The 17387-nt window shown below is 32.6% G+C and overlaps 1 protein-coding gene across 7 annotated transcripts in view; it reads left to right on the forward strand.

The window, feature by feature from the left end:
• The window catches only part of LOC127703064 (uncharacterized), a 434903-nt gene that overhangs the window by 27216 nt on the left and 390300 nt on the right, over positions 1-17387 (forward strand). For all 7 annotated transcript variants that reach the window (XM_052207446.1, XM_052207448.1, XM_052207449.1 and 4 more), the window contains exon 2: positions 15296-15400. In XM_052207446.1, the coding sequence (XP_052063406.1) occupies positions 15296-15400 (105 nt within the window). The remainder of the gene's footprint in view (positions 1-15295; positions 15401-17387) is intronic.

Raw genomic sequence — 17387 nt, forward strand, 5'->3', positions numbered from 1 at the left:
TAACTCATTATATATGATATTGTCCTAATTTGACTTGACCTTTCCAAAAAATATTCCTTGAATGCATCAGATTTTTATTTTGCATATTTTGCCAGGTGAACGATTCAGGCTCCTAGGAGCCTTTATTTTTTTATTTACTAATGTTTGTTATGAAAACTGTAAAACAACATTATAGCTTGACGACATAAATGCACATTCCTTTGCATATGTCAATAATCCAAAGGATGTTCTTTCAATCTTGATTTTGTTCAAAATAATTTCATATTTTTCCCTGTTCCATATTACACATTTCTGATTAGAATCAACATTTTTCAATTAAAATTAGAAAAGAGCATTATTGTAAAGGATCCTACAAATTAATGTACGATGCAGTCACAGAAATAATTATATTATAAGTACGTCTGAACCAGTGACGACTCTACAATAGATTTTATCCATCGGATCACCAGCAGTATATATATATATATATATATATATATAATCCCTGTTTCGTCCAAGCTCTAAGTTATATCAGTATGGTCATGATGGTTTTCCGTAGAGGTGGGACGAAACCGACATTATACGGTATAAGACACTTATCTATATATAATCCCGGTTTTAAATCCACCCTCCATTAAAATAAGATTAAAATGATTTCCCATAGAGGTGGGACGAAACCTGGATTAAATATAAGACACTAAAAAAGTTAAAATCTAATACACTTCAACTTTAAAAAGTGGTAATTGTTACGTTTTTGCTAACCGTTATAATAGAGGTTTACCGATTTGCTACCGTACCAACCATAGTACGAACTGGGAGCCGTCATTGAACTTTTGAAAATAATTGATATATACATTCAATATCAACATTTGTTTTATGAATCGTAATCAAAGGTATTTGGAGGATTTTAAGCTGCAACTAGGTGTTAATTTCATTTCCATATTATTCGTATTTACACCAAACAGTATTGTGTGTACTCGATTATGCTTTCAGGCAACCGTTGCAAGTAACATAAGACATAAGACATAATAAGACACAAGACATTTTATTTCACTTAAGCCCCCACATTGGGTATGTTAGTACAACATTTTAACAAACAATAACAGTTGCACGAACGATTTCTAATTCAGATTTATTTTCAATGAAATTGCAAAGGCAAATAGAATTCAAAATATAAAGCCCATTTATATTTTATCTGATGTTTGATTGTTGTATATTTATAACAGTAAAGAATGAATAGGTTGAAATATTTTAGGCACTAGGCTTTTATCAAATATGAACAAATAAGAGCTATTTAAACATACAAAATTGACTGCATTTATAATGAAATAAATAAAAAAAACAAAAAAACATTTATCCAAATTATAATACCAACCGGGCAAGGCAAGTTAAAAATAAATGTTGAATGTTTAAATAAAGAAAAATAATATAAAATTACAAAATATATATGTAAATAATTTACCAATTATACAATATAAAAATCAGGAGATGCGATATGATTGCCAATGAGACAACTATCCACCAAAGTTCAAACGAAATGAATGTAAGCAATTATAGGCAACCGTACGGCCTTCAACAATGAGAAAAACCCATACGGTATAGTTGGCTATAAAAGACCCGCTATAAAAAATATGAAACAATTCAATTGAGAAAACTAACGCCCTAATTTATAACAAAACAATTAACGAAAAACAAATATGACAGATATAAACCAACGACAATCACCGAACTGCAGGCTCCTGTCTTGGGACAGGTACATAAAGAATGTTGCAAGGTCAAACATGTTTGTTAGCGCTCAACCCTCCCCCTAACCTGGGACAGTGGTGTAACAGCACAACATAAGAAACAAACTATAAAAAATAAGTTAAAAAAGGCTTAATTTGTCAGATCGATACAAAGCAGAAAAACATCAAACCCAATTGAGGAAGTCTCTAAAGAGTAATCAGAAATACATGTAAACTATTTACCATATAGGTGATCTACATTTTAAAAAATGCAATAATCAATATAAGTTATATGCATACTTTGATACTATTAAATATTGTCACTTATTTAATTACTAAGTTAACATTTTTCAAATATTTATTATCTTTACCATCTTATAGTTTTCTGCATTTTCACAAGAATCGTCCAACACATGTACCCCAAGGGTGACTGGGGAATAGAAATATGGTCACATTTGGTCTTCTTCCGACCGGTAGTAAAACCCTTGCCATAGTAGGGCGTCAATGTGGCTGTGTGGGATGTACAAGTCCGTAGACACGTCCGGTCAGAATTGTGACGTTAAATCCGATGCCTTGTGTAAAAAGAGTGCCATGTTCTCTGCACGTTAAAAATCCTTGCATGAACTCTTTGAGGGATCCGTAGGTGGCCTGTTGTTAGGCAAAATGTTTGTCCCTATCCAATATTACCTCATTTTCTAGTAACAGACAAATTTCCACGACCTTCCTCCCGGACGGCATCTTTTACATTACATACCTATTGTATTTATTGTCAATTTGTTCTGAACATGCATGAAATATTTGCCGCTGAACGTAAAACAATAAACAATCAATCAAACTTACACATGTACGAGAATTTTTACCAACAATAAAAGTACGACGAGAGGATCAAATTATAAGATACGCTAATAAACAATTTAAAGAAAACGACTGTCAGTGCAATTAGCTATAATTATATGAAATTTTTTTTTGTTTTATTTGTAATTCAATGATTCTAGACATCGGTGTTTTTTTCATCGGCAACACAATAGTGAATATTTCTTTTTCCAAATTTTTTCAGTTTACTTTTTCAGAATGCATTTTTAGAAACAAAAATCTTCAGTTGATGATAAGTGAAAAAATGAGAAGAGTATCCTTGTCTCACGCAATATTAAGTCCCAGCTTTCACATCCTCTTAAGAAAAAATATTCTGATATAATGATCCAAAATGGATTGCTTGAATGATAATAACTAATTTCAAAATCATGCAAGAACTAATGAGAAATTAACACAATTTTAACATGATAACGTATACAACCAACAACAGTAACACGTGTTTAAGAAAGTCGTTCATAGATAATATTTTAATTATTCCAAATTCTATTTATACATAAAAAAACTAATTTTTATTCTATATATATTTAAATAAAACAAAAACAATACCTACAACAAACATAAACGGAAATCTATAGAATCTGAAGGCCGTGTTAACTCAGTGTGTGTAAGGTCTGTTTGATTCACGCACTTGTGCTCTAACTAAATAATCTCATATAGAACCATAGGTACTTGGGGACAGGACAATTTTTTTTAGCCCTCCCCTTTTTTCCAAAATCCGTTATTTTTTTGTTCTCTTATTAATTTCAATTATTTTCGCGTTTTTCTGCATTATATGAACATAAATATACTACAAATAACTTGTATATGCTATTGACTATTAATTCCAAATTTACTATCCACAGCGGTTACTGATATATTATATAGACAGCAGGTATCTCACTTCGTACCTTATCACCTATTTTCCTACGCGAATTTTAGGAGGAATCCCAAGTCTACTTCATAAAATATTTAATTTCCTTTGGGTCAGTGGGCATGAATCGTTTCCGCTATAATTCCTCTTTTTAATTAAGCAGTAAGCACTTTTAATGAAATTCGACGTCTGTCGGCAGAACGGATCGAGTCAATTTTGCTCGTCGTGTCGTCGTATTTTGATTCTTAAATGACGGAAGTATTGTATGAGCGACAACTCTAATACGCGCCAAATCCGGTTCCCTAATACAAATGTCCCGAATGTTATTGTACAGCACGATAAGGTACGAAAGTTCATGATAACAGTATAAAGTGTAAATAAACTCGAGCAGGTTTACAATTTATTTATACTTTATACTGTTATTATGAACTCTCTTACCTTATCGTGCTGTACAATAACATTCGGGACATTTGTATAAATGATATCTCCAAAACAACACTAACGGTTGAGTTACGTACCAACCGTACCCGATACGTAGCAATTCGAAACCTCTTAAATCATGAAATATTCAAAATAACAAAGATATTGAATATACAAAAAAAATAATAAAAATATATTTAAGTACATTAATCCTGGTACGATGATAAGATCAAACTGGTACAATGTAGGACGCATATCATTACCATCTCACGTGGGACTATGGTACATTATAGGACGCATATCAATACCATCTCATGTGGCACTTCACAAGGATTATGCCAGTGATAAAATGACGTTTTTTTCCCATTAAATATACAGTTTAAGGTCCGTTGTGCACTTATGGAACTCCTGTGTGGTCCTTTCAACACAATAGTGCTTATTTGTACACAATAGTGCTCATTTGTACACAAATGAGGACTATACGGTGTTTTTTAGAGACCGATATTGCTCAGAAAATTAAGAACGAATGGTGAAGAAAAAATAAATGTCTTTTCTTTTTACATTTTATAACCAAGAAATAAACAGGACAAGAAGCCGGACAAAGGATACGATTTTTTAAAAATTTGTATACTTTTTAATGTGAAACATACAAATGTACATGCATAACGCATTTATTTATTTGTTTCTTAAAATAAATATAAAACAGATATCAGAGAGATGGACAGGGGTAAAGGAACATGGGAATTCGTGAAGTGGGAGTCAGGGTGTCAGGAAGCAGAAATCAGAGGGGGGGGGGGGGGGGGGGCTGGGGAAGATAAAAGGGAATTGGGAGTTGGAGGGTATGGATGTGAGGATCAGACCCCCCTCCCAGGTCCAACCCCTCATATCACAGCATTTCATATTTTGCACATTAAATCTAGTATCAGCTGAGAGTTATGTCAGTTCATTTCTACAAAGGGTGCACCTGACGATCAGTTTTTGGTGACCGCTTGGATTTTTTTTATTTTTAAATAATTTGAAAATATATTTCAGCGAACAAAATCAGAGTACATGTATATACCAATTCTAATAAAACTGTATTTATTAAGACGTTTATGTATTCTTATATACGTGGTCGATGGCCAGAGGAGGAATTACAGCTTACGTGCTGTATGCAAAACTTTATAGATCACATGGTACAATTTTAGCGTCCCTTCACATCAATTTTAAATATGGAAAAACACAAATGTGTTGGTCCAATCAAATCATATAAGTTTTGTTTTAAGTCGGCAAGTTAAGTAACAAAACAAACTAAGATGTGAGCGAGCCTTTTGATCCGACATACATACAATAAAATTACAGACATGCATATAAAGTACTGTGAGTGCAGACAATTAAAGACAGCACAAGACATACAAAAATACAAAAAGTAAAATAACAAAAATACCGTACTACAAGGAAAATTCAAAACGGAAAGTCCCTTATCATATGGCAAAATAAAAATCTCAAACACATCAAACGAATAGAAAACTCTATCATATTCTTGACTTGGTACAGGCATTTCCTTATGTGGAAATGGTGGATTAAACCTTGTTTGTATGCCCCACCTAGGGGCATTATGTTTTTCGGTCTGTGCGTCCGTTCGTTCGTCCGTCCATCTGTCCCGCTTAAGGTTAAACTTTTTGGTTAAAGTTTTTGGTCAAGGTAGTTTTTGATAAAGTTGAAGTCCAATAAACTTGAAACTTAGTACACATGTTCCCTATGATATAATCTTTCTAATTTTAATGCCAAATTAGAGTTTTGACCCCAATTTCACGGTTCACTGAACATAGAAAATAATAGTGCCCGCTTCAGGTAAAAGTTTTTGGTCAAGGTAGTTTTTTATTTTTTTTAATTTTTATTATTTTCAAGAATTACAACAAATACAACACATCAAACATACATACAGTAATATTAGCAATACATTTGAATAATTATATATTTATTTATGACAATAAACATTGTTGAAAATTCATTTTTATATTTATATGAAAAGAGAACATAAATACGGAAGAAAAGATAATTTGAGTTAAATGTTTATGTACCACTGTGTGGCACATGAGAAGGGTAAAGTATTTTATGAAAAAGGAAGAGGTTAAAATATCCTGTAAGATTTTCAGTACATAATAAATTGTGCTATTAGATACAATGATATATTTTGTAAGTTTTGACATTAAGTATCTGTAAAAGATAAATGACAAATTGAAATATAAAAATAATTCTTTAAATGCAATCCACATGGTCAAAGTGTTCTTGTCTCTTATTTTTGACTGCCATTATTTTTTCTAAATTGTACATATATTTTAGCTTTCCTTCAATGGCACTGAGTGAATCATCTTTTGAAAAAACATCTACTGTTGTATATTGGTAGTTTTTGATAACGTTGAAGTCCAATCGACTTGAAACTTAGTACACATGTTCCCTATGATATGATCTTTCTAATTTTTCCCCAATTACACGGTCCACTGAACATAGAAAATTATATTGCGAGTGGGGTTTCTGTGTACTATGGACATATTCTTGTTATTCATAGTTAACGCATACACAGTTGTCACCTAAAAAGGAATAGTCTATCATAAACGCATATAGAAATAAGTTAATCAAGCACATACATGTAATGTAGCAACTAAAGCTATTACCACTTCAAATAAGCAAAACTAGGGAAGTAGAATACATTTGAAAATTACAAACAAACAAAGGAAATGTTTTTTTTAGGTACGTTGCTGCAGTATACATGTACATGTATAAATGCAAGTGTGCTCAATATCTGCAGGCAACACAGAATGATGCTTCAGTAGTCTAGCAAGAGATCATGGACTCAAATTGCTTAAAATTTGAGCACCGTCTGAATTCTTCGAGAGTTTATGATGTTCATTCCAGAGCACTGGAGCAGAATACCAAAAAAATTGTTTACCATCATGCCAATTATTTTCAAAATATTAAGTTGCTGAACAGATTTCTACCTATGGTTTTAATATGGTTATCAAAAATTAACTTAAAATCTATATATACCTACAACTTGACTGTTTCTTCACAAGATATATAAGTATTTTTAATTTAAAAAGGAGATTTAATCATCTGACTTGTGTTACCAACAGCAATAGCCTGGACTTTATCAGGATTTGCTTGCATACAATTGCTTATTGCTTATTGCTTAGCGCTTATCATTTTTTTAGAGGGGATCTGGAGAATGCTCACAGGTCTGTAGGTTTTTTTAAAGAAAGATCTCTCTTTTTCAAAACTGGTGTCACCTGTGCCTTTTTTAGTCTGGGAAAGAATATTTTTCAATAGATACATTAATCACGTCGGTGATAGTTTTAATAGTTGCTGGTTTACAGCATTTTGTTAGTTTAACAGATATTTTGTTTCATCTGTAGCCTTTTTTTTATACATCAAATGTATATATAATTTTGGCTATTTTCTCCTCATTGGTTGGTTAAAAATAAAAAGTTTTTTTTTCTAAAAAAGAATTCTATCTTTAAGTAAATTTGGATGATTGTTTTTGTCAAAAATATGATCTTTACCAACATCTTTGGTCACATTCACAAACAATTGATTAAAAACCTCTGCGTAATCTCCTTTTTTTAGCTATAATAATTGCACATGTTCTTGCAACACTATTTTTGACTGTGTATGTGTAGCCGTTTTTGAAAAAATAAAGCTTGATTGTATTGCCAAATGTCTTTTGCTTGCAACCACCAGTGCATCTTTCTTGAAAATACTTATGCTTTTTTCAGTTCTCTGTTCAAATACTTAATTTGATTTTTTTCCCTATACATATTTTTTTGTTGGTACATTTTTATCAAACATATTTAATAACTCATTTTCAAATTTTTGATAACAATCATTCATATTCATTTCGTCTTTTTGACGAATGTATAGATGTTAAGACACCATTTAGAGCTTCTATATCTAATCTAAAATTTTATAAAATTCTTTAACTGATTTTTTTTTTTTTTTGCTTTTTGGGATCTGGAACAGTATTATTAGAAATTTACCATAAGTGTACGACTCCGACCTAATTCGGAATAAGGCAGGTGTAATGACCAGGCGATCTCAAAATAGTAAAACTATTGTAAACATTGTACTTTAATCAGTATAGTCTTAATTGAAAAGAGCTTTTCTGCGATTGAAAAATCTACCATAAACTTCAACTATGGCATTATGTTTGTGACGAGAATGCCTCAGAAGAGTTCCCATGACATTAATTCATTTTAATTCGCCAATAACATGATCAACGGAGACTCGGTATTCTGTAATGAGTCTATTGAACTTCAGACACTTTCTCTTTAGGTGTTCCGACTTTCTGGTTATCTGCTGTCTGTTGTACGGAACAGAATAGCGGTTTGAATATATTTTATCACCAAGTATATACGTATTTAATGGAAAATAAATATTTTCGTCTGTCCTTGAAGTTGCAAGAAAAGAAAACTCCACGAAAAAAAGAAGAAAAGAACCTAAATGCAATTGGTTCGCAAAAACCTTTGAAAAAGTTATTATTTCATATCGGTTAAGAATTAGCTTCTCTTATTGGATAACAAGGGGCCACATGGCATTCTTTATTCTTCAGTGATAATTTCTACCGGTCTTTAACAGAAAATAAAACGGACCGGAAAACCGGTCGTTAACAGACTTTTGCATGTTAATGACCGGTGGGGCGTGGTTTCTCTGTTTAGAGAGATGTCCCTTTAATAAAACATTTTCCTGATTTTAATTTTATATTGAAGTTGTTGAATTGTTTACCATATGTTTTTGTTAATTTTAAAATTATAGAAAACTTTATTTTGTTTTCATATACTGAAAATTTTTATTTTAATGAATGGTAGTGACTTATAGTTATCACTATGACTGGTCTTCACTCTTTCCTATAGAAATCGTACAATAACTCGAGTTTTTTTTTAACAATTTGAATTTATGAGAATTTTTAAAAACATGGTTTCATCAATGAAATAAACATAATAGTTATTGAAGAACTGGTCATTATCGTAATACATGGACTGCCCGTAGGACAGTGGTATTGACTGCGACAGCAATAATGACCTCGCCTACGGCTCAGTCATTATCTCTGTCTTAGTCAATACCACTGTCCTTTAGGCAGTCCATATATCACGATAATGACCGGTTTTTCAATAACTGTTATGTAATTACAAAACAGGTCCGCATTTGTTTCCGTTTCCTTGGTGTTGATTTAGATTCATCTGAACTTAAATTGATTAAATTGTTTTGGTTAAAGGATGTCGTTGTACATATAAGTACAACAGAATTACAGAAAATATAATTTATTTATAATATTTATCAAAAAGTAAAAATAAATAAATTTCTTAACAAATAAATCATATTCATTTAATCTAATCCCTTAATCCTTTACAGACTGGTTGTTGTATTGTACATCGTGCGTTTGTGTTTAGTGTGTCTGCGGAGGAACGAGCTGCCAAAAGTCAAACATTCCTACAAACAACTTAATGTCAGTTCCAAAACTAAAATAACATTTTGTTTACGGCTATACATGTATGTTATCAAACGGATTAATTTCCCCCTAAAGTCACATCTACCTCCATATACCTTTCGTTTTGATTCTTTGTTCTCTTTCTATTTCATTTCAATGTACGATTTGTCAATAGAAAATTTAAAAGGGCTAGTACGGTTCTCTGTCAGACTTATTAGCTCACCTGGCCCACTTGGCGTCGTCGTCTGTTAACATTTACAAAAATCGTCTCCTCTGAAACTACTAGGCCAAATTTAACCAAACTTGGCCACAATCATTATTAGGGTGTTTAGATTTAAAATTGTGTCAGATGACAAGTATGGCCGACATGGCTAAAAATAGAACATAGGGGTAAAACGCAGATGTAGAAATGTTCAGAATGTTGAGGTCTACCTATTGTCTATATACGTCATAACTGTCAAACGACTTCTTATAGGAGTTATTGCCCTTAAATGACAAATTTCACTTTTTTTCTATTATCTTGAAAATTATGATAGATAGCGAGAACCTTTAAATTGCAAAAATTATCAGCAAGACAAGTTCTACAAATAAATCCAATGGTCGAAATCATTAGTCGACTCCTTATTAGAGTCATTGCCCTTTGATGACGATTTTTACCATTTTATTTGCGTTTTGCCTTATATGACAACAATTATAAAAGATAATGAGACACTTTAAATCACAAAAATGATCAGAAAGTCAAGCTCTACTAACAAGTCAAATTTTGCAGATAAAGTTAGTAGACTGTCACTCTTTATAGGAGTGATTGCCATTAAATGAGGATTTGTTTACCCTCTTTTGTGTTTTGAATAAAAACTAAAGAAGATAGTGAGAAACTTAACAGATTAAATGATCAGCAATCCAAGAACAATAAAACAGAGATTTTTGTCATGCATTCTATTCTCGTCTACAATTTTGGAGAGTGTACTTTGTTGAATATGAACATAGACCAAGGTGAACGAAACAGGCTCTTTAGAGTCTCATATTTTTGTACACTTCTAAAATCAGACAACAGTTGCGAGCTAACTTGACAGGGATGATAATTGGAATGACTTAGAAGTTTAATCGATAAAATGCTTGCTGATTGGGTACTTGTATTCAAAGCATTCACAGAGCTAATGAAATCTTCTTGTCTCATCAAAATAAATGCGAACAGGATTGTGCGTTACAATTCACTCGCAGCGGAAAAAAAACCCCAAATATTACGAATCCAGCTTGCTGTTCGGTGTGACCCAAGGCTCCGTGTTGAAGGCCGTACTTTGACCTATAATGGTTTACTTTTACAAATTGTGAATTGGGTGGAGAGTGGTCTCATTGGCACTCATACCACATCTTCTTATATCTATTTATATTTCCATTCTCAATTCTATAATATCCTGTAAGTTGTTTCCGTTGGATTGACAAAAGATATCGTAGTTAATGTCACCGACTACTAAATAACTTTATAATGTGTATGTAATACATTCATCGAGAGTTGTAGTAATAATCTCACTGACTGTCTGATCACTCAATTTTTGGGGTCTATATATATTGATAATGGAGCATTTGGTTTTATTTTTTTTTAGATCTACCTCATAAGTAATGTTTTCAAGGGTTTTGCATTCTTGATTATTTTATTATAAATCGAATGTACTAGCAAGTTTTCATATAAAATATGTACTGACAATCGATTATGACTTTCACATCAAATGTTATGGGGAAATTGTAATATAATAAAAAGCTGTTCTGTAACGGCAGGAACTTTTATTCGATCTCTTTAATAATACATTGTACAAGGCCAACATAACTTTGTAAATCTTACGAAAGATCGTCAGTGACAAACATTGAAATTAACATCATTAAAAGAATAGTCTGCATGCATTATAAAATCTGAAAGGTCTCCTTCGGTCTCAATCCATTGCTGCATAATGAGTCGCTGAAAACGAACAATTTTAAAAGACATTTCCTTTGTCTATTAGTCATACACGTTATTAGTAAGTAGCATCAACCCCTTGTTTTGTGTATTTCAGTTATATTTAAGATAAGATGAAAATGGTGCAATCTAAAAAGCTACTACTTAAAATGCTTTTTATGCAAAACTTTGTATTGTGCAAATTATTTGTGTATTGGACAGCCTATGTTTCTCTCTGGTGCAATGATAAATGACGAAAATGTTTAGTTTCGCTGATTTTTCTTTAATATCTTTTTTACCAGTACTTACTAAAAACAATTAATTAAAATCAATAAATAATTATTTATTCAGAGATAAATAATTAAGTGTATTATATGTATCTAATTCAATAAATATCAATTCATAATACTTCATAATGTTAGTCTTAGGGAAAAATCAATTCAATCCGCATTGGGGATATATACATGTAGATTCACCATTGTACATATCGAGTGTGATACGATATCTATCCACTCTCGACAGTTAAGTTTTAAATATTTAAAATTTAACTGTCGAGAGTGGATAAATATCATATTGCACAAGATTTGATGGTGGAATCTGTTTCTCTAATGTTTTTTAAACGATATGTAGACAAATTCAATCATTCCTTTCGAATGATCTGCAAAAAGAGGTGTTCTTTCTATGTGACGTCATCAGGCATTGTCGCCTTTTTTCATGACGTCACAATAGGAAATTCAAAAGAAAGCAAGAAAATTTGACGTCTTTTAAAATCGAATTTTGACCAGTGAATAATTGAGATCAAACGAACCACACGTTGATTAAACAATAATAATTAACAGGTCAGGAAAAGGATAAATCGTGTAAAAATTAGAGAAAATTATGTATATTCTCAGTAAATATACCCAATGACCAAATTCGTTAATTATGTTTACATGACTTTGCATATTTAGATTATATAAATATGACTACCTTATATTATTGCTATTTTTATAACCTCATGCAGTACATTTCGATTTTCAAACCACGAATTGCTCGTAATTAATGACACATCGATCATAGATAGCCTAAGACAAATATGCGTGTCGTGTGCATAATGTTGTCCCTCCTCCGATCAATTGTTGAGACTGTAATATTTCACATAGTATTACTATCTTATAATTAGTGCCCAAGCATCATGGCATTCATCAAGCTTTGTCCAATGCTGATTGGATAAAGTGACATATTGACACACCTACTTTTAACTGATGGCCAATCAAATGTCTCCAGAAACCGGTCAATACAAAAATACTTCAGTGATGAAAAAATAACAGAGATTTATTTGCGTATTCGATATTTAAAAAACAAAATCTAACGTTATTATTGTGTGATAAAAATGTTAACATTAAGTTGTAAAGAAGTGTCGTGTACACCCATCCCCTCATTTTATACACACTATCTAAAATGAGAAATACAAAATATGAGCGAACTGCAGTTTTTCGCGATTTAAAAGGTAGTTTTATACATCGACATTTAAATCCCGGGAACGTCAAGCTTAAAGACCTGGAATAGCTCTGAAAGAAAAGTTAGATACCAAAATGTTCACCAGTGTAGAAAAAAACCTGTAAATTATAAAAAAAAACAGACTAAGGATAAAACACAAATGTTTACTACCATCTAGAGTTTTCATAAAGTAGGTACTCCTTATTTCACAGATACACATGCACAACAATGGATTCATTTTTTATATGTACCCGAGAGCTGATAAAGACAAATCTTACAAGAATTTCAAAGGTGTTTGCAAAAATGAAAAAAAGACATATTTATTTTTGTAGACAAGCAGCGAATTGAATGTGGAAATTTGATAGAATGAAAAAAAAAAAGCAAAATGAATAAGTTCACAAATAAAGTGGCAAAAACAAGCATATAGAGTTGCGTAAATGAAAAAGAATAATTATTTTCATAATAATTAAAATGTCAATTTCATAAATTAAAGGATTATAGGTACATAACGACATGACATACTATTCTACATTTCCCATATACAGAAATTCATCAATAATTATTTATTTTTATCCATAATATGTCCCGAAGTGCACAGGCTTGGAGCTGATCTTTGGCTGTTCAGCGAACACTATTACATGATCAGCAGGAGTGTATCAATCAAAAGCAAGAGACAGAGATGTAATTCGTGAAATCAGAGCATTCCTTAAACTCGACATTCAAATCATGTTTTGGAAATAGCAGCATGCATGTTTTAATTTATGAACATCACTGATATTTACTTTTTTCCACAAACATACAGTATTTATGAGTAAAGTTATAACAATGGTTAACTCGGCTCCGATTCGTAACAATGTATTCTGATCGACATTACCTAGTGCCGACATACGCTCACCCTGTCATTTTAGCAGAACAAAGCAATGTAAATTAATGTCACTTTTTACCTTCCTTAATACAAATGTTAAAAGGTTTAATATAGAGGTTACAATTGTTGTAATGAAGTGCATTTTAACTTAATCTAACTTTAATTTTCTATTGAAACCGTCGAATATCTAAGTGGTCATCGATGTGTAATATTTGCCGCTGGCCATTAAATAGTAACCGATCAATCTATGATTGATAAAACAATCAATGTATTTCTATCATGTAACAGTATGATACAAGTACCTTTAATTTACTTTAATTGCATATATTTCATTTTTTTGAAATGTAAATATTATAAACTGCTTACGGTAATAAGTACACGTTATTTTAAAGCTCTTTGATATATCTCGAAAGTCTAGATTCCTAAAACGTACGTCTTGCTCTTTTTAAAATGAAAAACAACTGACGCAATGAAGGACAATCGTGCTACAATGATGGATGACTGTTTAATGCCCAGCGGCAATTTAAATGCATATTCAGGACGGAAACACGTTAATGTAGTATGAAAATAGTATGAAAATTTACACTGCTTTGTACAAGACCGACAAGCTGAGTCGGATTAACGTGCTAGTGCACAAAGTTAGTCCACATAAGACATGTCACCCTACCTGGACATGTCATTCTGACTCCGAGCCAACCAGCCTTTGTTCTCGCTCTTTAATGCCATGTGTTTAGCGGAGAAGCGACAAATGAACTTATTTCAAGTCTATGTTTTGAACCTGCCGGGGTTCGAGCTAACGACCACTTGCATTCGAGATGAACACGAAACCATCGAGGCGGCTTAAAATGTGCAACGAAACAAAAATATACACCATATTCTCGTGTAAACCAGGTCGTCAGTTTTCTCGTTTGAATTGTTTTACGTTTGTCATTTCAGGGCCTTTCATAGCTTACTATGCCGTGTATGTTTTGCTCATTGTCGAAAGCGGATCGGTGACCTATAGCTTAAAAATTCTCTGTACTAAGTCAGGAATATGACAGTTGTTGTCCATTCGTTTGATGTGTTTTGTCATTTGATTTTGCCATGTGATTAGGGACTTTCCGATTGAATTTTCCTCGGAGTTCAGTATTTTTGTGATTTTACTTTTTGGTCTCTCGTGGATATTTGTATCATAGGCAATCATACCACCTCTTCTTTTCTTTTTTTTATATATACACTATAATCTATAATTATGTAAATTTTCTTTTTATCAACGTTTTACTTAATGCAACTTGTTATTTTCACAGATTTGGTAGTTGAATTGTTATAAATTACATTCACAATCCGAAGTTAAATCTTTCACTATCTGATTGTGATGCTTGACCACCATTGCTTATTCTTTCACGATCTTTTTTGTCGGTATACCGAATGACAGCCGTGATTTTATTCAGTTTTGATCACTGATTATTATGATATCTATTTTGTTTTAGCACACCATTGTCCAGTTTATGACACAAATGTGTGAAAGTGCATTTGATTCAGTGTTGAACAGATATTCATGTGATAGATATTTATTTTATATTTATAACAAAACAAATTTCAGTTTATCACACACGATATGCTGTAAATTAGAGAAAATATTATATATATATGTTTTTTTAATATTACAGAACTTGCCTAGATTATGATCTTATAACATTCATAGACTTACATGAGTGCTGTTTTATTGTAGTATGGAGAAACAGTATTACACGTAGCTGCTGATATGGGACATCTGCATGTCGTACAATGGCTAATTGAAGAAGGAAGAATGAATCCCTTGGATAAGTCATCAAAGGTAATATTGAATGTTTTATACTGCAATATGTTTAATAAGGAATCATTAAAGACATCAACCGTCAACCATTACAGACACATAGTCAATTATTAAACTTGTTTTTTGTTCACAGCATTTATACACTTTGGAAGATTAAAGGTTTGACAAATTGTATAGACACTTGTCTGATTTTAAAGATTGCATGATGCCGTCAAAAAAAAAGAGATGTTACTTTCCAATTGTGTTTTGATTATTTTTTTCTTCATTGGGTTGCTGTCTCATTAACAGCGTTTCCATACATTTTTTTTATTAATACACAGGACTGCAAAGTATGTTCCTTCAACATTTTTTAAAAATAAATTTCAGTTTCTACAGTTTCTACGTTACACGGCAGTGCAGTCTCAAACAATTTTGCGAGGATTTAAATAATCACTGGAGTTAAACTGATCGTGGTAACTGCAGTTATCACGATCCCAATATGGCGGAGGTAGAAATATGTAAAATCGTTTTCTGCTTATTTCTCCATGTATACGTGTTGTTTTCAAAAATTACTCAGTCGCCAGGTTGATCTGTACGGTTTTGTTGTTGAGTGTGTGTGTGTTATAACTATCATGTATGGCCTCGTTACTAAAATAATAGCCATCAAAAATCTTAGGAAGATAATCGTAACTCCAAAAAAGGATAATCGTAACTTGTGGACAAATAATCGTTACTGCAGAATATTTCAATGACAACAGTAATTGATTTTAATAAAAAGATTGGGTCATAATAACAAAGAACACGATAGTGCTACATCATTTCTTTGTTCACCACCATACCTCAATGGACGCCTAAAATATGATATGAAACTATTATGCACACCACTTTTCCAATCTTTCCAACACAGATTTGATTACTTTATTAGCCTGAATTTAGATTGTTTACAAATATATGCATAAAAATGAACCAGAAACTTATAGATGTTTAACTTTCAAAATAAGAATAAGTTGATGTGGTATTTCTTGCCAATGAGATAACTATCCACCAGAGACCAAAATATGTAGATGTAAGCAACTACGGGTCATTGTACGGCCTTCAACAATGTGCAAATCTCATAGAGAAAGCTAACGACAACCACTAAATTACAGGCTCCTGACTTGGGACTAGCGCATACAGAATGTAGCAGGGTTAAGCATGCTTGTGAGCGCTCTCCTCCTTCTTTTTTATTCTCAGATTTTGTATTCTTTTTTATATGCTCCATTCTACCTTTTGATTAACCTTTTAATATCTACCCCCACCCCCCCCCCCCCCCCCCCCTTCCCCCCTTCCCAAACATCACAAGGGTGACTAAGAAATAGAAATATGGGCACCCTTTTTCTTCTTCCGACCTGCAGTAAAACCCTCCTTGCCAAACTTGGGCGTCCGTTTTGGCTTTGCGGGATGTATAAATATGCAGCCACGTCCGGTCAGAATAGGGACGTTAAATCCGATGCCTGATGTAGAGAGTATGTCACGTTCTCTGCACGTGAAGAACCCTTACAACAACTCTTTAAGGGGTCCAAAGGTGACCTTTTGCAAGGAAAAATAGTCTCTTCCCAACTTATCCTCATTTTACAGTGGCAGTCCAAACTTCCCGACCTTCATCCCGGACGGCCCCTATTACAGGACATATTTATTGCTAATTTTTTCTCGTCCTGAACACGTATGAAATATTTTCCATTGGTTTATAAGCAACCAATAATCAATCAATCAATCTTATATCTGCTGTCATAAAAGGCATCCATTTTTTCATGATCAGCATTAATAGTCAAAAGCGCATCTGGAGCAGAACAATTGGTACCGTTAATATTATAACTACCACTGGGCCGCTGGGCCGATACCTTTGTTCGTGGACTATCAGTCACCAGGTACACCACAGTGTTCTCCCCAGGGCCTGTTAGCATCATGGTAATGTGATGCTATATTGCTAGAATGTAATGCTATTTGAAATTTTACCAGGATGATATAAGACATTTCTGAGGTGAACACT

This window comes from Mytilus californianus, unplaced genomic scaffold (genome assembly GCF_021869535.1).
Source record: "Mytilus californianus isolate M0D057914Y unplaced genomic scaffold, xbMytCali1.0.p SCAF_5, whole genome shotgun sequence".
In the NCBI taxonomy this organism is placed as follows: Eukaryota; Metazoa; Mollusca; class Bivalvia; order Mytilida; family Mytilidae; genus Mytilus; species Mytilus californianus.